The 24,169-nt window shown below is 49.2% G+C and overlaps 1 protein-coding gene across 6 annotated transcripts in view; it reads left to right on the forward strand.

The window, feature by feature from the left end:
• SARAF (store-operated calcium entry associated regulatory factor) overlaps positions 1-24,169 on the forward strand; it is a 59,498-nt gene that overhangs the window by 23,112 nt on the left and 12,217 nt on the right. For 2 of the 6 annotated variants that reach the window (XR_015309339.1, XM_086961702.1), the window contains exons 3-4: positions 9,655-10,129; positions 13,188-13,335. Coding sequence is in view for 3 of the 6 variants with exons in the window: in XM_086961702.1 (XP_086817828.1) it covers positions 9,655-10,129; positions 13,188-13,335 (623 nt within the window). In the remaining 3 variants the exon portion in view is untranslated. Of the gene's footprint in view, positions 1-9,654; positions 10,202-13,187; positions 13,336-24,169 lie in introns of all 6 variants that reach the window. The other 4 variants (XR_015309337.1, XM_086961700.1, XR_015309338.1 and 1 more) reach the window with 2 other exon arrangements.

Raw genomic sequence — 24,169 nt, forward strand, 5'->3', positions numbered from 1 at the left:
GTTTTTTCCCTCCGGTTCATGGGATTTGAAGTTTTTCATGAGTTGAATATGGCTGCTGTTGAAATAAAGTGAAGAAAGTTAAGCATAATCCTCGCCTCTTGTCCTGCCATAGAATCCATTCAGCTATCACACAAAAGTCCAGGACAGAAACCGTATCAATAATGCCCCGAGGGAGGTGATCATCTTAGGTAGACCATGTGGGCGTGGCTTAGGCGCAGATGGAGCAGGCGGCGTGAGCCGATAGCTCCGCGCCCGATCCCCTGATTAATCCTGAGAATCGGGGTCAAAGTTGGCCTGGGACCGTGGGATCCGTGTCGGAACGCCGGCGGCACAGTTCGAGCCCGGCATCCTGGCTGGGGGAGATCAGACACCGGAGATGTCCTTGCTGAACCGGAGCTGGGGCAGTCCGAGTCGGAGCATCTAAAATGGCGGCGATCCCTTCCTGGTAACCTTGCGGGGAGCGGACCTGCTCTTGAGATCTGCGGCCCACTGAGCGGAGGCGAGGCCGTAGAGGGTCGGCGGCTGCCCAGTGCAGAGTTCTGCGCTCTACAGGAGGCCGCTGCGGGGGACAACCGATGCCGCCTGGTGGCTAGCGAGATCGGACCTGCACATCAAGATGGCGGACGCCGGGCTGGCATTTGGGAAGCAGCGATGACCCCTAGATGAGGATCGGAGTCCGGCAGAGGCTCAGAGCAAGCCTTGGTTGGTAGTGACCACTTCCTTCGGACCGGCCAGAGCCCACCTGCACCGGCCGCTACTGCGGCGAAGAGCGGAATGTACCTGACCACCGTGGCCCAGGGGTGAGCACGACACATAGCAGGGGACCGGAGGCCCGCGTTGACCTGCAGCGACCCCCCTTGTGATCGCGTATACCGCCCGGCTGGGCTGAGGAGGGCCGCCGAGTGAGAGGGGTGCCCCTGGTGCGACTCGCCCGGGTTGGACGGGGCTGCCTCTGGACGATTGAGCTCGCCTGGGGGAGCCCACTCGTGCTGGTGGAGACGGAGAGCCCCGGAGGAGCATTGAGAAACCACGCGGTGCCCACCCGCGTGGCTGAAAAGACCAACCGGCCGGAAGGTAGGCCGACATACGGGACGGCCCGGACGAGAGCTCTTCTGATAGCTGCTGACCTGGAGTGAGGCCCGGGGAGAGGAGTGCCGGCGGGACACCACCAAGCCGCATAGAGCCTAGGAAGGACGCAGTGGCGTATGGGGAGCGCTAGCTCGTTCGCAGGCTGACCGACACCCGCATCCGAGCACAAGCGGTGCCCCGACCTTCCTTCACCGCACGGAGTGCATGGACGGTTGTTGCGTGGCCAATTATTGGGACGGCACATGTAGCTGGTGCTCGGTGGTGTGGAGAACCGAGAGGCCCCGGACACGGGCGGTGCTGCCCAAGGAATTCCGGGACTACGGGATCGTGGAGAGGGCCGCGGGGCCACGGAAGGTGAGGCGACACTGGTGGGGTGCCCGGCCTGGTCGGGGAGATCCTGGGCGAAGAGCCGCCAGCTGGTGGTGGTGGGGGCTAACGGAGGGGTTCGAGGTGCGGGTCCTGGACTGGCTGAGGCGAAGGGGGCCTCTCTCTGGAGCCTCGATTCCCGGCTGGGGTGGAGTGTGGAGATTTTGGGGACCAGCCGGTGCAGGTGCTTGGGGACCTGGGGCGGACTGGCGAACCAAGAACCGAGTGCGTGCAGGATACTGATGACCGGTTTGGTGCCCATGCGTCTGCCTGGCTCTCGGGGGGGCCTAGGACTATAGTGAAACAGCGGAGGCTGCTTGGCTTGTTCTGGGTACAGTGGAGGTGACTGTGGAGGATCCAACTGCGCAACTACCGGCAAGCACGACCGAAATATAGCGGAGCCCTGCATGCATCTGAAGCGGAGAGTCACTCCCAAAGGCGCTGTTCCACGGAACTGTGTGGGGTGAGGCTGGCGCGATGAAGCCTGGAACTGCAGCAGGAAACGAGGCACCGCAGACTGTCGCCTTGACGGGTGAAGAGGCGATGGGGGGCTCAGAAGTGGAAATAAGACTGGGCAAGCGCCTAGACCAGATTCTGGATGCCATTACTGCAACCAAAGAATCCTTCCATAATGACATAGCACAGGTTGCGACGGGGTTGGGCCTCCTGAAGGCGGATCACTCGAAGCTGGTGGACAGGGTGAAGGACACTGAATCGACGGTGCAAGAACTGAAACCGGCGGTGGTAACTGTGGAGCGGAAGTTGGAAGGAGCACTGCAACGACTGTCAGCTCTTGAAAAAAGGGCAGAGGATGCATAAAGTAGGAACAGGCGCAATAATGTGCGTGTGGTCGGCCTGCCAGAAAAAATTGAAGGGGCGGACATGATCGCATATCTGGAGAACTGGCTAAAGACACAAGTGGCCCCGGAGGGCCTCTCCCCCTTCTTCACGCTGGAAAGGGCACACAGAGTCCCGGCCAGGCCGCCGTCGTTGGGGGGCCCTCCTAGGCCGGTGGGGGCCCGCTTACTCCACTACAAGGACAGGGATCTGCTGATCCAGAATGCACGAACGCTGGGCCCATTCAAAGTGGAGAACAGTTTGGTGACCATCTACCCGGATTATACCCAGGAGATCCAGAGGGCTAGGGCTTCTTTTCTAGCGATCAAGTAGGAGCTCAGAACCGAAGGGATCCAATATTCTTTACTGTTCCCGGCTAAATTACGGATTATCCTGGATGGCTCGACTCAGTTTTTTACAACGCCTGACGAGGCCTGGACCTGGCTAGAGACCTACAGAGCGGGTACTGATCGCAGGCATAAATCTGAGAATGACCGGCCTAAGCCGGCGAGGGTGCGACAATCTCAACGGCTCCGGAAATGGCATAAGACCCAGCAGGCCCAGCTGCTTGCACAGTTGGCGGCGGACAGACAAGGGGCCCTGGAGGCGACGGCGACCATCACGGGATCGAGAAAGGAGATGCTCACAGAAGGTTCTGCATCTGAGGACCACAAGAGACGGTCTGGGACTGAGATTTCAGATGTTGATAGTAATTTGGGGCCGGAGGTGCCTCCCCGATCGGCAGACTATTTGTAACTTGCTCGACCCCCGGAGTGCAGTGCGGGGTACGACCGCCTATGGCAGGCGACGGACTTCATGGTATCCTTCTAGTGCACGGTAAACGGACCCAGGCCACTGGGGAGGGGATCATGGGGCGGAGGGAAGGGGCGAGGGCTGCCGCTTATCGGGTCGCGACCACCCTCCTACTGCCCTTAAGGCAGCCTGCAGTGGCTACTGCAGGGTAGATTTGTTCGTTTGGTGTGGGAGGTTTGGATGGGGGCAAATGCGCAGTTGCTGGTTCCTGTCCTGGGGGAATGGGTGTTGGGGGTTTTGGGGGGTGTTTGGGGGGGGGGTACTTTTGTTGCTGGTGTGTGCTGGGGAGCTGTGGCTGAGTCACGGAGTCTGAAGGGTAGCAATGGGGACGATGCCTGAGCTGAAGTGCGTCACGTGGAATGTACGGGGACTTCACACCATGTCCCGACGTCACAAAGTGCATGCATACCTGGTGCACCGTGGAGTTCAGATTGCGATGCTACAAGAGACTCATCTTACTAAGCTGGAATGTGCGGCGCTCCAGAGGCGATGGAGGGGGCAAGTGTTTGGCACAGCATACTCAGCCTTTGCGAGGGGGGTATTGATTTGGGTGCGGGCGGGGATTCCCTTCCAGGTGACGAGCCAGACGATTGACCCGGAAGGTAGATATGTGGGGGTAGCAGGAAGACTCTATGGTAGAGAAGTGGCGCTCTGCTGTATCTACTCCCCGAACTCTGATCAACCACGCTTTTTTGACTCCATTTCGGGCCTATTGGCTCAGTATCTGGCAGGGCAGGTCATTTTGGGAGGCGATTTTAATTCTGTCACTGATGTCACCCTAGACAGGTCCCACCCCCCACTGATTACATCCCCGGTGCGCAGAGTGGCGAAGCATAGGAGCGATTGGCAGGCTGAATGGGGGCTGATTGATGTGTGGCGGGGACATCAACCTGAGGACAGGGACTACTCCTTCTCGGCTCTTCACGAGTTGCATGTCAGGATTGATACGATCCTCTGTGACCCCACCACCGCCTCTTTAGTAAAGCACACTGAGTACCTAGCTAGGACGATCTCTGACAACAACCCCCAGCTGCTCTCCCTCCAATGGCAGAGGGTGAGGACAGCGATCCCCAATTGGCGACTGAACCCGGATGCCTTAGAAGATCAGGTCTTCTACTCTGTGGTCCGCGAGGGGACGGAGTCATACTTTGCGACTAATAGGGGAACGGCCTCTACTAGGGGATTGGAATGGGATGCATTCAAGGTGGTCATGAGAGGCCTATGTATTGGGAAGCATACTGGGGAAAGGAAGGTGGTACTGGAAGAGGTCAGGAAAGCGGAGGATTCATTAAGGGAGGTGGAGAGGCAGAGACCGGAACGGGGGGCATTGCAGGCACGACTCCTGGAGGCTAAAGAATTAGTGGCCTCGGTGACCGAGAGGCTGAGATGCTATGACTATAGGCAATACATGGCAAGGGTCCACGCAGAGGGCGACAAGGTGGGCACGCTGTTGGCAAACCCAGAGCCACGGGGGTGTGCGATACTGAGTGTGCGGTTGGAGTCGGGGGATACTGTCTATTCACAGGGGGCGATCCTCTCTCGTTTTACTAAGTATTATGAGACCCTGTACCAGAGCCGCTTGGAGTTGGAGGGCACTGATCTCTCCGATTACCTAGCGGAGGTCGCTTTTCCACAGCTTGATGATGAGGAAGCTAAGACCCTGGGCGATGTGAGCACACTGGCGGAGGTTAGGGGGGCTATCAAGCACATGGCGCGGAGGAAAACGCCGGGGGTAGATGGCCTTCCGGTTGAATTTTATGCCCAATTTGTGGACGTCCTGGCGCCAAAGTTACTGGAAGTCTATAATGAGGCGTTGAAACTGGGTCGGCTGCCTGGCTCGATGAGGGAAGCGCTGGTTGTGCCCCTGCTGAAACCGGGTAAGGATAGTACGGATGTGACCTCTTATAGGCCGCTATCTATGTTGACGGTAGATTATAAAATCTTGAGCCGTATCCTGGCCACCCGACTGCAGCCGCACATGACGTCCTTGGTGCACGGCGACCAGGCTGGTTTTATCCCCACTCTGAACACCTCGGCTAATATCCGCCGGCTTGTGCGAGTACTGGGTGGTGAGATGGACCTGGGCGATTGGCCTGCGGTACTATCCATTGATATAGAAAAAGCGTTTGATAGTCTGGAATGGGGCTACTTGGACGAGGTATTGGGGAGGTTTGGCCTCGGGTCTGGGTTCCGGCGCTGGACGAGGGTGTTGTACTCCTCGGCCACTGCCAGGGTGAGACTGGGCTCGGTGATCTCCTCTGCGTACCCGGTCCAAAGAGGTACGCGACAGGGGTGCTCGCTGTCACCCCTACTGTTTGCCCTAGCGATAGAACCATTGGCGATTCGAGCGCGGTCGGGGCTGATACATGAGGGGGTCGTGTGTCGAGGCGAGCGACATCATATCTCGCTTTACGCGGATGATCTCTTGTTGTTCTTGGAGGACGCGGAGGGGGCACTGAGGAGAGCAGTGGATGCGCTTACGGGGTTTGGAGCCCTATCAGGTCTCAAGGTGAATTGGCGTAAAACTTGCCTTTTCCCGGTGAGAGCGGGGACGCCGCAACCACCGTTACCGGCGGACGTGATCTGGGAAGATTCCTGTTCACCTATCTGGGAGTTAGGATCTATAACACGGCTGAGGGGTTGCTGGAAGGGAACTTGGGTTGATGCATGAGAGCCCTGCGGGGCTCGATGGCGTTCTGGGCCACGCTTCCGCTGGCGGCGGTGGGGAGAGTGGCACTGCTCAAAATGGTGGCATTGCCTCGCCTCGCCTCTTGTATTATTTCAGGACCTTGCCTATCTGGGTCCCACCTCGGTTCTTCAAGGACCTGCGGACCCTCACCACTGGATTCATCTGGGGGACTGGGAGAAGACGAGTAGCACTGGACACTTTGCATAGACCGAAACTCGACGGAGAGATGGCGGTCCCTGATTTCGAACTTTATTATTTGGCGGCACAGCTACAGATCCTTACGCAACAAGTTGCGAGGGAATTTCGGGGTCCTGACCAACACAGAGGAAAGAGGGTCCCGAGACATGTCCTTTCTTATATTATTATGGACCAGCGGCTGGATGTTCGGGATCTGACGCTCGAGGAGAAAACGAGCGGGGGTGGTACACCCGTATGCCCCGGAGATACCCTTAGGCATGCTAACGGCACTACCGCATGGAGGGGATTGGACCCCCCTCTCGGAATGGGAAGAGTTAGGACTCCAGGTGACAGGCGACTTGTACGCTGAGGGGGAACTATTGCCCTTTCAGGCGGTGCAGGACCAGTTTGGGGTACCAGCAGGGCATTTCCTCTTGCACATGGCTGTTACGGCAGCGATTAGGAGGCACTGGGGCGAAGGGCAGGGAGAACCGGCGACCACACTGGTTTGCCAGTATGTTGTGATGGCTGCGGGGACGGTCAAAGCGATCACGTGTCTCCAATCGCGCATGCTCCGGGAAGGACTGTCGACCCTTCCTGGTCTGAAGCAGAAGTGGGAGGAAAGTATAGGGAAGCCCATCCCGGATGCAACATGGGGCCATCTCCTGCAGAGGGCAGGGAAGGGCTGCAGAAATGCGCGCTTTCAGCAGGTGCATTTTTTTGTGGTCCACAGGGCCTATCTTACTCCGGGTAGGATACGGAGGCATTTCAGAGTGGAGGGGGCGGCTTGCTCCAGGTGTCTTCTTCTGGGGGCGGAACTGGACCATATGTTCTGGGATTGCCCGAAACTGGGATCATACTGGACAGATGTGGGTGAGCTCCTGAACGAAGTAACAGAGAGATAGGTGACTTTTGATAAAGCCGCCTGCCTACTGCTATGGTTTCCCCACACGAGGAAGACGAAGGTTACCAATAAGTTTATTGACCTGGGGTTAATACTGGCTCAGAGAGAACTGACATGGCGCTGGAAGTCGGCTGAGGGCCCTTCTAGTAGGCGGTGGGCGGTGGAATTGAGTAAATGGGCCAAGACTGAAAGTATGATCCGGCTTAGACAGGCAACGCGCACAGCGGATGAGAGGGAACTGGAGGTGGCACGAGCGTGGGAATGTCTAGTGCAAGCGTTTGAGGACTACAGGTCGCAGGAGGAGAATGGGGAAGAGTGAAGCGAGTGATGCATTCCGGGATGGCGCACAGGTGCCTGGGTGTTGTTCCCTTAGCTCCTGCACCACGATTTAATATTCCGGCAGTAGGCACACACCAGGGGGTTTTTGTTTTGTCTTTCTCAGGGACTGGGTGGGAGAGGGTGGGCGAGGGGGGGGGGCTCCTAGGGAGATTAGAAAACGATCATAGTGCGCGAAGACCACGAGCTGCTGCAGTTAAGCGGGCTGACTCTACCCTGTTTCCTTGGGGGGAGGGAGGGTACTGCTCTGAATCGTTATACCTTGGAGCTTCCCCAGAGGGGGGTGATATCGGTTTGGGGTTGGGGGAGGGGGGGGGGAATAGATATTGGAAAAGCAGCGACATCTGATGGGCCGGCCATGATGGATATTGAATTGTTGTGTACATAATTGTTCTATCACTTAGCGCCATCCCAGGTCGAAGATTTTTGCCGCCCAGCCTCCGGGATGTGGGCTGAATGGCCGTGTGATGCAGGCGGAACGATCGGGGGGTGGGCTAAGTGTGCAGACTGGATGGGAAATGTGTAAGCTGTGTAACTTTGATGCTGCAATAAAAATCGTTTTTAAAAAAAAAATCATCTTAGGTAGACCATTTCTGCCTGCTGCTGCAGAATAGCTCAGCGTGTTTTGGAGTCGTTGCAACAGAACTTTGATCAGAATCTAAACATGGGAATGGACCTGTGAACCAGAGGACATTGCTTGTTTCTTTTACAAGGTTCTTAAAAATGTGGGTACAGAGGAAGCTATTGAGCCTATTCGTGGGGACATAGGACTAGCCTTTTCAAATGCCTGTTTTTTGTTCATGCTCCTTCATTAGAACTAAACTATATATTCAGAATAAAATGTAAGAATGTAAAAAACGTGAGAGGAACACAGTTCCAGCAAAAACTTACAGTAGATAATAAACTCAGCTTGTCAGCAATTATACAATTCTTGAGTACCTAAGCAGCATCAAAAACCTATTCTACAAAAGCTGAAGTTACAACAGATGTTCAGTTCATAATGCCAGCAGTAAAGTGCCTTAAATATGTAAGAGACGTTAAAAGGCTAATTCTACAGATGTATCTTAATTGCTAAGTGGGTGAGCTTAGGTATGTGTAAGTGAATGTGTCCACCTGATTCATTGTATAATTTGTGATATTTTGAACACGTGCCCCCAACCTTTCATACCAGGTGAAGAACATGTAAACTACCAGCATGAGCTAGCGGGAGATAATGATGCTTATTGATGCATAGCTCAAAAATCGTATAGAAAGTCCCATATACTATGTAGTAGCTCAAGAATTCTACACTCGGGTATAGCACAATGAGAAGGGGCTACAGGGGCGAGGTTGTGACCTGTAATCAACGGAGTGACAAAACGAGGGTGTGGTGTGGGATACAGTCAGTTCTTTTGAAATTAAAATGGCCTTCAAAAGCAGATGATTTTAGGTCCTTCAGTGAGCCCAGAATGGAGAGTAAATTTTCAGTCAGGAGGACACCATTGATTCCTCAAAAGACCACGGCGTCGAATGTAGCCCAGAACTCAAAAGTCTGCATATGTATCTTAACCTCCATAGATTTACAGCCGATGCCAGGCAATTTAGAACTTCGCACTCACATGATCTTTGAAACAAACTTTGTGTGAGGAATGTTGAAAATGCTGGTGTGCAAAGCCCCTTCCTAAATAGTTAATTGTATTATTAGTAAAGCAGGTGCAGTAGTAACAGGGTCTAGAGATTTCTGCGGTTCCTGCACCTCATTTTGTTACTGAACGGGTGGCCTATAGACTATTGTTTTTGCTTGCATTAGGGCCCATTTATTTGTATTTATTTATTTGTCAGTGCAAACAAGACCAGAACCTATGACTGAGCACTTTATATAAGAATCGCTACCATACATAATCACTAAAGATGTTACAGTGTACTAAGGTTGCAACTCATGTTACAGGATACTAAATATTTTCTGGTGAGAAAGACCTTTCTTGTAGGGGTTCCCCAGACATCAAACAGACCAAAAAAGGTAGCGGGAGGGTATCCAGGTACATAGTCGGCCCTTTTGCTAGGTGGAAACTACCCATCGGCTCAGAGCCACCATCTCTCCTGTCCAGGCTCACAGCCAAGTTGTCAGAAACCAAGTAATCTCATTGGAGGTCGAATGGCACTGTTTCTGTTGACTCTACAGTTCCAGCCTGACTGTGTGACAACAATAATGTTGTGGCTTTCAAATATGTGATTTCCTTACTGATCGTAAGACGTCTATATAGTGCTTATAATGGTACCTTGTGCTTCCTTTCTATTGGACATCACACTTTTGATGTCGCTTGGGCTCTCAACGTGGGCTTTAAATACTCCTATGAATGAGATGTCAAATGTATTTCCAGTTAGTGAAAAGTATGAATTTGTTAAAGTATTATTTGTTTAAGATAGTGACTTTTAATATACATTTCTATTTATGTATTTTCAGTGGGAATGTAAAGCAGACATGGACAATTCATATCGCTTTGGAAAGCTTGAAGTGAGCTGTGAAGGCTTTGACTATCCAAATGACCCGTATGTGTTACGTGGCTCTTGTGGTCTGGAGTATAGATTGGACCTGACTGAAGAAGGCCAGAGGAAAAGCAAGAGCAGCTATGGCGGTGGAGGCAGCAGCTTTGGCTCTGGTTTCCCCAGTTATAAGAATTCCCCAGTTTCTTCAGAGGGAGGCGGAGCTATTGTCATTATAATATTTCTTGCCATAGCCTTTGGTATCTATAAGATGTTTCTGAGTGGCGGGCAGCAGCCACAACAGCCATTCGCTGATGGCACTGGGCATCAGAACGCGTATGGTCCGAGTTATCAGGGCCCACCACCACCAGGATTTTCACCTGATTACACTGGTGCACCTCCAACTGGATTTGCAACTGGTTCACCACCACCGGGATTCAAATCCGATTTCACAGGTACTCCCCCACCAGAATACTCATCTGATTTCACAGGTATACCATCGCCAGGATCCACGTCTGATTTCAAAGGTACAGTCCTACCGATACTGCTAGGACTCTTGCAATCATGAAACAACTGGAGGCTTTCTTGCCTGCAGAACATCTTGCTTCAGCAAGATGGCATTCCAAAACAGAGTATGACTGCTGAGGATGTGATAAATGTATTATCTGTGCTTCTAGGGGATGCCAGGAACCAATTAAAATCACAACCCCACAAATGGAAATAGAATTACACTCACCATCACTGTTGTACTTGTTACCCAAGCAGCGTGTACCATCAACCACTAGACATACTCTGTGAAATGTAAATGGTGGAGTATATCCTGGAGCTTTGCAGCTCGCCAGTTTAAAATAAAATATGTATAGCTTTATGAACACTGTAGAGATGGTCAATGGCCTTAAGATTCGGTGGAACTTAAAAATGTAAGCATTCTTCTTTCCTTTCTGGAGAGACCACAATTTTAAGTAGACATAATGAGCCTGGTTTCATCTTCACCTTGGGTCCAGAGGCAACTGCTGCGTACCTGTGGAATTAAATAAAATACAGGAATACTCTATAACTATATTCACCAAAAAGAAGGCCCCCATTTAATTGCATATCCTTATTAACATTGCTTTGTGGGGCTCCCATTTAGTGACAGCCATGTTGCGTACACTGCGACGTTTAATTGAAAACTTTTGCACTCATTTAATATTTGAGATGGCCTTTGGGACTGCTGTCTGTTATTAGGTGCAGCCTGGGCAGCGCATGAGCTGCTTTGCGAGGCATGATGTATTCAGGTAGGGACTTGAAGCTCTGCCCACTCTCCGCCCATATTTTTCATTGGCTTGCGTCACTGTCCGCTGTAAACTGTGGCTGTTCATTGGTCAATAAGATTAGTAGTCCCTCTTTAGTACCGCCTTGCCTCATTTTGTAACCTCCCATGGCGATACCCCCTGTTACATGTTGGTACTCGCCAGCTTTAATTATAGCCTCCAAGCACTATTTTCTCAAATAGCTTTGTCCTGCCTGCTGTTGCAAGCAGGACACGCTCTCTCCATAACGCTTTATCGAAAAAAATTATTAATACAGGCATCAAACATATTTGCAATGCAATAGGTCTCGCATTTGCGAGAGTTTAAGATATTGTCATTGTAAATGACAATGCCTTTTATTTATCTATTTTAAAAACAACAAACAAAAGGCATTTTCATTTACAATGCCGATAGCTCAAACTCTCATAAATGCGAGACCTATTGCATTGCAAATGCTTGTTTCTCTTACCGGAAGTGCAGACCCCAGAAGATTGCTATGAAGTCCGTGGTTGAGAGTGCCAGTAATTGTTGAAATACCAAACTTCTGCTTATGTTTTCCTCTAGGAGATATAGTTTAACATCTCAGATCGTAGTGCACAGTCTCCACCTTCATTTTTTTTCACCAAGCAGTGACTCCGCAAACCAAACTTATTGTGTTTACCATAGCTTTCTTCATTGAAAATATGTATTGCCAGCACTACCTTAAGATTAGGTGATCAGTCGTTTAAAACGCTCGAATGGGAGCACTGACCAATTGGGGAACTTCTTTACAAATGTGGAATACTTATTTTCGTATTTGTTTTCCTATTCGAGGTGCTATTAGGACCAGATTTAAAGAAGCACTCTGACAAAATACCACAAGCAGTTGTGCTTTATGTACACTTTTTTTTAACAAAGCAACAGTTTACATGATTATATTCATAAAGTTACTCCATAGTACAACAGGAGGCTTCAAACCTAGTGATGAGAGTCCCTAGTTATTTGGCCACCCGATGCAATGGCTCAAGTAGGGAGCTGAGCATATGGATAAGCCTGGATCGCCATAGTGCATGCTGTAACGTGGACCTATGTCACTCCCATCATGTGAAGGATGTCTTTAGTTGTGAACCTGGACATGTGTGTTGCCCATTTTTGCAGCCAATCACAAATATTAACCCTTGACTTTTCCATCATCTCATCTCTTTAAACCCATACATGTTGACTTAACTTTCTGGCCTCTCTCATAAATAAAATATGTGCATCCACAATAATCGTGAAGACAGAGGTCAGCTAACTGCATTGCAGTGTATTTATGCTTTTAGGCTAAGGGAGACATTCGGTTTCACATACAGGTTCCACTGTTTGTTGCACGATCACATCCAGTATGATTGTACCACATAAAAATACGTTTATTTGATTTTCGTTTGTTAGCTTTCATTATGTGGCACAAGGGCAGTGTGCATTCCTGTGACTCCATGTAAATACATTTAACCATTTAAATATGAATTAGGCCAAAAACGTGGCTCCGTTTTGTGCGGGTATTGAGTTGCTTATTACCCACATAATCTCCTGGTTATTTTTGACCTGTAAGTGTTTCACATAATTTCCTGTCCAAAAAAAAACTAATTTGGCAGACGGCACCATAATATTCACTGTAAATTTTGCAATTATTTTGAAGCAAATTGACTATTTGCATTTCTGCACTACATTATGCACAAGTTGACCTCTGTTAGGAGAACCCAGTTGTGGCGTATGCCGGGTCAGATTGAAGGAACAATAGATTTCTTACGGTATATGATTTGGAAAACATGATTAAATCCGCAGTTTTTACTCCCAAAAAAGTGAAGGTTAGCATATAGGAAGTGAACAAATAGTTTTCTGATTTGGAACTTAAGCTCTTGCCACTGAAATGGCATGAATGTCGAATCTCCTTCCTGCATATGCAAGAGCCATTTTTGGAAACCTATTATGATTTTGTTCAGGACATGACCATAATTATTTAATAACTGATTGCTGTTATTGTATGCATTTATTTTTGCTGTTCAGTTTCACATATATCTATCAGGATACATTTTCCCCAAGTAGTCGGCTTCCTGTCTCATTAATTCAGTCAGATGAGTGGTAAAATTCGTAGTTTGCTCCAGTTTCATCAAATCAATGCTAGAAATACGTCCCACCCAGGAAGAATATAGGGAAATCAGGTGCTTTCATTTAATGTTCTTGTAATTTTGTTTGACTCTAGGGGCATCAGCTGGCTTCGGAGGTTTGGGCAGTGGTGCTGGATTTGGAAATGCTTTCGGGAACCGTCCACATAATGCTAACTCTGGTCCCGGGTTTTGGACTGGACTTGGAACTGGAGGCGTGCTAGGATACTTGTTTGGAAATAGACGGTAAGAAGCATCCGTGATCAGTTTTACTTTTTTTTTAATTCTACAGAAACTCCGAATTAATGATCTCCCCTACTTTCTCTTGACAGTTCCCTCCTACCCTTTCCCATTCCCACCATATTTAGAGCCTTTTTTCACAGATCCATACTTGATAGGATAAAAACATAGCTACATCTCCAAGTTTGAAGCTGTGTGCACACATCAAAAACTTGACACTGAAGGAAACATTAAAAGATTGCTCACTGAGTTAAATGCTCACTGCTGACATCTCCTGTGATCCTTGGGTCACAAGATAGGTCCCTACAAAGCAAATTGGCCTCCACAATGTCAGCAAATTAAGTACAAATAATTTGGCTATTACTAACACCGGGTATTTACAGTTGTGGACTGTGAAGTGCAATATATTATTAGATAGGGGGGATTTAATGGGATATCTACATGTAAAATGACGAGATGCGCTTGATTAAAAAACAAAATACCATGATGGATCTAGGCTACATAAGTTCTTAAATTCCCACACAGGGAAATTGAAAACCAACGCATGCATCAAGCTTTTTGTCCCATTGCATATAATTCGACTTGGAGAGCTGAATTCAACATTTATTATCAATCATTCACCTGCTTTTGGGGACAAATACTTTGCACCCACAAATCCTGATGTTTACCTACATACACACACCTAGAGGTTTGGAGCGCCCATAATTCTACACCTATGAACAAGGCTTCTTTTTTTGTATCCACATGTGAGCATCTATGGCGCCAGCAAAAACAGAATTCTGCTTACATTTGTTTAGCCGTTTATTTTTTATTTCTTGCAAAAACTATCATTTGTCCCTTGCACAGCTTATCACAAATGCCTTTACGGTGGACGTCCTTAATTTATTTCATGTGGTACATTGAATATTGTTTACCCACACACATGTTCCTGAGCACTTTACAAACATCTATAGGAAAGCATACAGATATGTGTTCATGCAAAGTTTTTCAGTAGAAGAGTACACTTAAATAGAGAGACACTTTTTGCAGCTTATTAGCAGGAGAAAATGGTCAAATTATGTTTCTTTTTCATTTAAAAAAAGACCCAATCAAACCAATAAGTCAGTCCATTATCAAAAAGTGACTACAAATATGTATCATAAACCCTTTAAAAAAAATGAAAAGATAGGGAACAAAAGGCAATGTTAGCAGATAGGCTGCCATAGACCTGAGAGTTAAAAAAACTGTAATTGTGCCTTAAATGACTTCACCTTTCCTCCTTTGTGTCATTATACGCCACAGGTGATGGTTAGACCCGTTCTTATTTCTAGCTCCTGGTAACAGGATCCTGAAGCACTGAGCTTGGCTTTTTCCCTTTTTTAGGTTTCGCTGGGGGGCGGAGCCGTTAGGCTCCTCCTCCAGAGAAATCTGTAGTTTCTAGTATGGGTGACTTGAACACGCCTCTCTGCTTCATTGGCTAGCTCCATAAATGGAGGCTAGCCATTGGAACAGAGAGGCGTCCGTCAATGCCGGACCAGACACGGGGGCGTTCCCGAGATTCTTTGGCTTTTGCCGACGTCACACGACGCCGGGAACGCCCCCGTGTCTGGTCCGGCATTGCCGGCACCCGCCTTCCGTCGTCAGCGTCTCTCCTCCCCCTTTCCCGCCCCCTCCCGCTTGTTTCTTGGTGCCCGCCTTCCCGGCCGTCGAATCTGTTCCTTCGTGCTCCGTCTCTCCTCCCCCTTTCCCGCCCCCTCCCGCTTGTTTCCTCATGGCCGCCTTCCTCCTTCCCCGCCCCCGGAGCCCGGACACAGACTCAGCGCGGCGGCTGCACTCCACCCGGACCCGGCTCCTGGCCCCCTCACCCTACCGAAATGGTTCCAGCAGGTTTCTGGGGCCCAACACCCCCGTCCAGCAGGTAAGAACGGCACCCCGGGAGGGAGGCGGGGAAGAGACTCGACCCCACTTGCTTTAACATTTCCGTATGCATTAATGTGTTTTATTTCATGGGAGTAAAGTATACCGAATTCACGCTGGTTTCTCTTTATGTTTGCGAGAGCTCCCGTTTCAACCTGCATCTTTAAAAAAATGGAAAATATCGAGAGTGCGGCAGAAGTTAAGAATATGCGGCAGCCCAGTAGATGTATTGTATTACTTTAGAAAATGTTGTTTCTGCTATCTTTTAATGTGTTTACTTTGTCGTCCCGTGTCGCAGATACAATTTTGCGCGGTTGTGCCTCAAGACACAAACCAGGCAGGGCCAGGCCCTCTCCATTTCACTCAAGTCGCCACGGGCTATAATTTGCTTGGCCCTGAAATTAACCATTTTGCATTACCAGCAGCCTAAATATTTTTCTTAACTACTGCTTTTCACCTGAAATTTAAGACCAACCCCGTTTTTAAATTTAAATGGCCACCCTCGCAGCTGTTCAGTTGTGCAGCCACAGACGCAAACACCGTGCCACGCGCCCAAATAATAGCCCGCCTCACTTGTAGCACCGCGAGCCTTTTGCCCTCATTGATGGAAGAGGCGCTGTACCTGGGCACATCCTGCCGAGCTTGGCACTTTGGAGCTCTCACTGGCACCTTGCACGCGCTCGCATGACTTAACACGGCTACTTCCAATCAGCAATGTTTGCCGATTAATAAATAATTGCACTCAGTCATTGGTATGGAAGGAATTATTGTGTTCAAGGTTACTACACGCAGGTTTAGGTTACTTTACAGGTGACCCAAAGGTGTCGCGTCCCAGACCCGGTTGCATCGACTACTTCATTATGTCTGGGTGCTGTGGTAAGGAAGGGGGAAAACGAGAGCTCGTTTCTTGGCTTTTGAACGCCGTTTCTGGTTCCGTGGAAGTGCCTATGGGCGGACCTGCGAGGATGGCACAGAGAAACCTCTGTTTGGCCCTGAAGTTCCACTGAGCTTGGAAGTGGAGGAGGGGCGATCCTACGCGTGAAGGGATGGCCGGAGGCCCCCATCCTACACTGGAGGGGATGTCCTGGCCAGGAGGACTCTCTGAGAGGCCGAGGTTTCCCGGATTTCCCACGCCGGCCTGTTGAGGATTATTGCGCCCCCCTCGAAGCATTGGATGGCACGAGGATGAGAATCGGCCCGCTGATGGGTAGCGAGATGGATGCAGCGCAGGCTGTAGACGGCTTTTGGGGTTCCCTTTACACCGTCCTATGGTGAGTGAGGTGGAACGGACAGGGCCCGGTGGGTTGGTAGGATCCCTGGGCTCCAGAGAGAAGGGTGATGTTACCAGAAGGCAGAAGGATTTGGAGGGGTCCCCCCGGGACCTCGGACGGGTCTCGAGGAGGTGCGACTGGGGCTAGCCGGACTTGCTGGGTTCTTCAAGCCTCCAATGGGAAACGAAGAGGGCCAGCCCCGGAGACACCTCGTTGGATTTCGGGGATACTCAGACCATCCAGCAGGAAACAAGGTGAACTGTTGGGGGTCTGCTGTACTTCTGGTTGAGATAAGCCAGAAACTCTGTACTTTTGCAGTTGTGGACCCCCGGGGTCCTGCCCACGTGAAGAAGAGGACCCCCAAAATTTCTAGGAGAGAGCAGGTCCTGGGCAGGGGGTTCTGGGTGCTGTGGGCGTTGGTGCTTCTGCTGCCTCGACAAGCAGGTGTCCAAGCTGGCAACGAGACTTTCTACTTTGACCGGTGCAAGAAGATGGCCTCCTGCGAAGCCTTGAAGTACAACGCCTGCCTGGGGTCCCACCTGCCATACGGCCTCACCTCCACCGCCCTGGCCCAGAACTCGAGCTCCCAGGAAGATGCGCACGACAAGCTACTTCTCTGGTCAGGTGAGCCTCCCACATCAGTGCATGCATGGCATGAGTTGTCAATAAGGCCACAGCTGCTGAGTGACCTCATACCACGTGTGTCCTTTTAGCCAAACCCAAGAAAAGCTTGCATGCTGGGACTTGTAGGCCCTTACTGTGTGCATCTTGAAGGCTGCAGGCCCGAATCGCTCTGCTGGCCCACCTAGTCTCCTATGTTTCAGAAATCGAGAATGATTGCCAATGAGAGTTATACCAGCAGCTTTTTGTTGGATGCACTTTGAGGAGCGAGCAGTGTCACTACATGTACTCATTATTAGAAGTATGTCGCCTAAAGGGCAACAGAACCAATGTTGTGCGAAACAATATTTGTATCTGTGGGTGCATTGTGCTACAAAACAGTAGTGATTAGTGCCCCTTCACGTGGCTCTCAGATATACCCAAATTTAGCCCAATTCGTCCACTGCATAGCCAGATCCACAGGCCCTCATTTTAACCTCACTCACAGGGCTTCCTTCGTGTTGCTTGTTCCCTTTGAAAATCGTTCCAAACCTTATCGGTGTAACTTCACTTGATTTTCCTGAGTACTAGCAGACAAGTCAGCTTGTTTCCTGTCGGAATGCCTTCACTTTTAGTGAAGTCACCTGCCTGTGGCAAAAATAAGCCCGAGTCAGACCCCTATGACTTGTGCATATCATTGCCCTAGAAGACCGCAGATACTACCAAAAGACGTGCAAGAGAACTCCAGAGGGCAGCCAGAAAATCAGACTGCAAGGACTGCAGGAGAGGCTCCAGGAGACTGCTTCAGGAAGGGTCCAAAAGATGAGGAGACTCTGCTCCTTTTGTCATAGCCTCCTCTTCACTCTCCAAGGACACCATGAGAGGTAGATATGAAATTAAATAGAATGTATTAAGAGCACTAAACCTGAAGGTATCAAAGCTCCAAGTCCTGTTCTGAGACAAAGACCCACTGCTGGGAACAATCACAAAAAGAAGAGCTACGTGTAAACTGGGCTAGAGAAAGATAAGAAAACAGGTACCTACTGCTTAAAAGCTATACTATAAGAACTAGGAAGAAAATAGAAACGTTTTAGGATGGTTTCTTAAAGAAGAAAAAGACTCAATTTCTGCAATGCAAGTAGAAAGAGTATTGCGTAGTCTTGCAGCAGCGAGGGAAAAAGAGTGACCACCCCATCTGGCCTTTCAAAACCCAGGGACAATTACCTTTGTACTAGATGCTCATCTCAAAGCCCTACTTGTGGTGTACCATTGAAAAGACGACTTGATAAACAAAGATCCCTTTAAGGCCAGAAATACTGAACTGCTCGCTTTGAAAATCAATTGTTTCCTGACTGGCAGCCAGTGAAGGTTTCGAAGGCCATACCTGACTGAGAGCTATTCTTGGGGTATCCAAAATAAGACACACTATCGTGTTTTGCAAAGCTGGAGTATCTTTGGAGAAGGGTTGTTGATATTTAAGTGCAATGCATTGCAGTAATCAAATTGCAAAGTAATCGGTATAATAGCGACTGATTTACACAGTTCTGCAGAAATAAAGGAATTTTTTTCCTTAAGGTTCTGATGATATAGAAACGGGTACTTGACAGGGTTGGATTGGGATTAAAAATAGGCCCGGGCATGCTAAAAGAAAGTGGCCCAGTTTTGCATACTCTCTTTCCGGAAAACACTGCTTCGGTGAAGTTCTATAAAAAGAAGGCCGGGGATCTCTGACAGAAGCATGTTTTCTTAGATAAACAAAACACACCTGATAACAAGTGAGGCCATTTCTGCTCAGGACCCTTGCCACCTCCGACCCCCACCCCTCCATGGCCTCAGTCTTAGCCACATTTAATTTTAAACAGTTGTCTCTCATCCAGCTTCTAGCACCAGCCATGCCTTGTTTAAATTCATCGGCAATATGTGGCAAACTCTTAATAACTGACACAATAATGTGTGTGTCATCCGCATAGGATGATACCTGGAAGCCAAAGGACCTCACCAAGGCTGCAAGGGGGGGGACATAAAGATTAAAAAGAGTAGGGCTGAGCAGTGAGCCTGCCCCACACGGTGAACTAAATGCCTTGGCCCTGAACTCACCACAGCTAACAATTTGAAGCCTATCTGTAAGGAAGGAATGAAGAAGATAAAGCGCTGTGGAGTCCACACCTAGATGTTGTAGCCATTGAAGTATGCGCGTGGGCTTGACTGTATCGAAGGTCGCTGCTAAATCCAGCATGACCAAGGTGGCAACCCCGCTGTGGTCCACCTGGCTTCTAATACAGTCTGCCAGTACAATAAGCGTATACTCAGTGCCATGTCCCTGCTTCCCTGGGCTAGCAAGATCCTGGAGAAATATATAAACCATCAGTTAATAAACTTCCTGAAAGATTACCACCTACTGGACCCCACTCAGACTGGCTTTAGACCAAAACATGGGATCGAGACCGCCCTCCTCATGGTCACCGAGGAGGCCAGAAAAATCCTAGATCAAGGAGGATCAGTGGCAGTGATCCTCCTTGATCTTAGCGCGGCCTTTGATACGGTCAGCCATGACACCCTGCTGTACCGTATGTCCCAGGTCGGGATTAAGGGCAAAGCTTGGTCCTGGTTTCAGTCCTTTTTAGAGGACAGATCCTTCCGTGTGTTCGAAGGCGAGTCTGTGTCTACCAGCAGACCTTTGAAATGCGGTGTCCCCCAAGGCTCCTCTCTAAGCCCTGCACTTTTTAACCTGTACATGAGGCCACTGGCCGATGTCGTCTGCCCATTCGGGATTAAGATCATCTCCTATGCGGACGACACGCAGCTGGTGGTCTCCCTGACGCAGGAAGCCAATCTACCTGTGCGGGGCGGGCTTAGAGAGTGTCTGGAGGAAGTGAAGACTTGGATGTCCCTATCGTCCTTAAAACTAAATGGGGACAAAACCGAGCTTATGGTCCTAGGCCATCCGGACCACAGCTTCCCCGTCTCACTATGGCCGCCCAGTCTGGGCCCTCCACCAACCCCCAAAAACAGCATTAAAAGCCTTGGAATTTGGATGGACAGATCCCTGTCCTTCAATGTACAAGCCACGAAACTGTCAGCTACTTGCTTCGTCATCATGAGGATGCTCAAGAAAATCTTCTCTCTCCTCCCCATGGAAGCCAAACAGACAGCTGTACAGGGTCTGATTCAATCACGCCTTGATTTTAATAATGTACTTTACCTCGGTGCTCTGGAATCTACTCTGAGAAGGCTCCAAATAGTTCAGAACTGTGCAGCACGCATGCTACTCGACCTACCTCGCAGACAGTCAGTAAGGACCGGACTAGCAACCCTTCACTGGCTACCGGTGCGCCAGAGAGTTATGTTTAAAGCCATGTGCATAGCTCACCAGTCATTCTGGAACACTGGTCCCAGGATTACGCGGGATCTAATTACCCGCTACACGCCCAACAGAAACCTACGCTCTAATCAGACCTTTCTCGCAGTGACCCCCAGAATTAAAAGATCTAGATCTGGAGATAGGACGTTCTCCTACAATGCTGCCAGGGCCTGTAACGCCCTCCCACTGCATCTAAGAGCTAACTCCAACCTCACGGTCTTCCGTAAACAGCTGAAAACCTTCCTATTTCACCCAGTCTAACAAACTCCCATTCTCTCCCCTCTGGGTCCTCCGGGTCGGATTCACGGTATTCCTAGCGCTTGGACGCCTCCGGGCAGCAATTCGCGCTCTACAAATTCACATCCTATCCTATCCTATCCTATGCTCACTCCTAAATCTGTTCTGATAGGAGTCCATCAGGTCAGGGTCTGTGATGAATTTAAGTAACTCCTGATTAATGTACTTCTCTAAAATTTTCACAGGGTAGGTAACCAAGAGATAGGGTGAGACTCTTTCAAATCATCAAGTTCTGCATTCGGTTTCTTTGGCAAAGGGATAACAATGTCTTCTTGCCCGGAACTAGGAAATTTTCCAGTTTCCAGAATGTGCTTAAAAATCTTCATCAGATATTATGTCACTAAGTATGGAGCCAGCTGCAAGATTTTGGGAGGACATGGGCCTCGCCGAGAACCTGATTTAATGCTCATCAAGAGATATTTACCTTGAGGGACTGAGATGGGTATAAAAGCAGGCAGCGAAGGGGCTGTAGGAGTCAAGTGCTGGGCCTTATCCGGATCCTCATTAACCTAAGGAGCATTGAATTCAGACTATATATTTAAAATTGTGTCCCTAAAAAATTTAGCAAATTCAACACAGAAGGCTTGTGAGGCATTTGCCTGTTGCTTACATGGAGGATTCGAAAGACTCTTGACCTGTTTAAATAATGAATCTGTAGAGTTTTTAGCTGACTTTATTTTCGTAGTATAAACAATGGATTTGGCTTTCAAAATAGAGCACTTGTGTATTGCTAATAAAGCTTTCTGCTTGTTTTTCTGTGCATGGTTAGATTAGTGTGCCACCTGTGCTCCTGTCTGTGACATTGCCACCTTAGATCTTTGAGTTTTTTGGAGAACCAAAAGTTGTAACTTTCATGGAGGCTACAATGTCCAAAGCTGCCTCCAACCATATCTCTCTCTCTCTCTGTCTCTGTCTCTGTCTCTCTCTCTCTGTCTCTGTCTCTCTGTCTCTCTGCCTCTCTGTCTCTCTGCCTCTCTGTCTCTCTGTCTCTCTGTCTCTCTGCCGCTCTGTCTCTCTGCCTCTCTGCCTGCCTCTCTGCCTCTCTGCCTCTCTGTCTCTCTGCCTCTCTGTCTCTCTGCCTCTCTGCCTGCCTCTCTGCCTCTCTGCCTCTCTGCCTCTCTGTCTCTCTCGTCTCTCTGTCTCTCTCTCATGCCCAGATGTTAAAATGCGAAGTAGGGCATCTTTGGCAATTGGGAGGTTGGTGTGCTGGCAAGGGGAGTGGATAATATATATTTTCCTATGTCCTTAATGGGCTTTGCTCATTAATGTGAGTTATGTGTTACTGCTAGTTGACAGGTTCATTAGGGAGTTTGTTGCTTTTATCTTGTGTGTAAATCTTTGGTTGCACTCTTGTGGCAATGCATTTTTATCTCCTTATATGCTTTTCTGCTTTATAGGCTTCGTCAGAACTTGCTCCTCCAAGGGAATTCAACAGTATTTCTGTGATATATCTATCATTGGGGTAATAAAGCCAGCAAAACACTTATCGGGTACTGCAGTAACATGATTCCGCAAGACCGCATAGCATTTCTGGTGAATGACAGTGGTGAAGAGGAAAAGGGAGATGTGAAGTTGGGCGGGGAGTTTGGAAGATATTACGGATTCTTATATTCTGGCTTCTCGGGGGTTCTTCCTTTCTGGGGAAGGACTCCTGTGGAGAGGAAGAACTTAGAGGGGTAAATTATGGAGGGGGAATTGTCGGAGTCCCCACACAAATTCAGTCCTGCAAGATTCCTTGTCCATATGGATTCCCTACAGAATTAGTTAAGTTATGCTTTTCAAAACTTGCGGGTCCAATATTGAAAGTGATTTTGGAGGCATTGGAAGTAGGGAGACTACTAGCAAGCTAATGTATAGCTGAGATCAGTGAGCTTCTGAAGCCTGGCCAACCTCCTGAACAGTGCTTCTCTTATCACGCTAGTTTGCTTTTAAACATTGAGATAAACATCATAGTAAAGGCCCTACCAGACTGAGTTCTTAGAGCCATAAATTCATTATAATGAAATAAGTCACTTGTCGCACATTAGGAGAGTCCAAAATTCGCTAACCCTGGTAGATCTGCTGTGGGCCCAAGGGGTTATCTTATTTGCAGATTTAAAAAAAGTTTTTGATTCTGTGGGACGGGATTAGCAGCATAGTGGTGTATTGCCAAATCGGTAGATCGGTAAGATACAATCACACCTAGAGGGATGAAATGCGGGAGCTTATACATCACCTACCAGAGAGGAACAGACAAAGGGCACAAGAAATTGTATTAAAGGCGCTGACTGTCTCAAAAAGCTCTATTAGATGTGCCCCTGGTGCCAAGGGCACTGCCTCCGCACCTGATCAACATGCCATTCGATGGAATGCATCTATACGGTCCTCGGGATGAGCAGATACCAATACAGCCAAAGCCATTGGAGCTTTACAATCTCCATGCACTAGGGAGAATTTTCGTTGCACACAGTTTAGTGGAAATTCCGAAAACACCTCCCAGAAGTGCACACCTCTTATCAGAGGCAGAACAGCACACATAGCCTACCAGGGTATACTATAGGGGTTGAAACAGAGGAAACAACACTAGAGGAAGAGGTAGAGGCGGGAGGTGTATCTCACTCGTTTTTAACTGTTTGTATATTAAATTGGTTTTAGAATACTTGCCTGACTGAACTATACCTGATCCCATAACAGCTGATTATTAGCTGCTGGGACACAGAAACCACTCGTTTCTTGGCGCCATAGAACGCCGAAGGGAGACGACAGCCACGCCCACTTCTTGTTGGCCACACCCCCTCCTACGCTATCCGTCACTACTACAACTATGTGTCAATGTCGGAAGCGCAGCGGACGAGCGCAGCGGGCACGCCGATTGCGCGCCGAAGGCGCGCTTAAGGCAAGCTCGTCTGCGCTCGTCCGCGACGAGGACGTGCCTAGCGCCACAAACCCTGTCCGGCACAGCCCTTCATCCCCCGGCTCCACTCGGGATGCTTTGCTCGACCTTCGAGGGTATGCACACGAAGGTAAGCTCTCCTTCGAAGAGACGGCCTTCCCATTAACTGACTTCACACAACAGAACTTAATTGTAGGAGGCCTCTTGAACGTAAGATCCTTACCAAAACACGCCACGGAAATCAATCTTCTTATCGAGTATCACCATCTAGATGTACTCTTTCTAACTGAGACCTGGACACATGCAAACTGCGAGACAGACCTAGCAGCCGCTTGTCCGCTAAACTTTAACATTCTCCATCTTCCCAGACCCAAAGGTCGTGGCGGCGGAGTTGGTGTCATCTTCAAAGCCTCGTGGCAAACGAACATCCTAGATATAGACCCGACACCTGGAATCGAGCTCTTTGGTCTGTCTATAAACTGCCATCAAGGAGAAACCTTCACGGTAATCATCTGCTACCGCCCACCTGGGGCCTTTTCTATC

The sequence above is a fragment of the Lissotriton vulgaris genome, chromosome 3_1 (genome assembly GCF_964263255.1).
Source record: "Lissotriton vulgaris chromosome 3_1, aLisVul1.2, whole genome shotgun sequence".
Taxonomy (NCBI): domain Eukaryota; kingdom Metazoa; phylum Chordata; class Amphibia; order Caudata; family Salamandridae; genus Lissotriton; species Lissotriton vulgaris.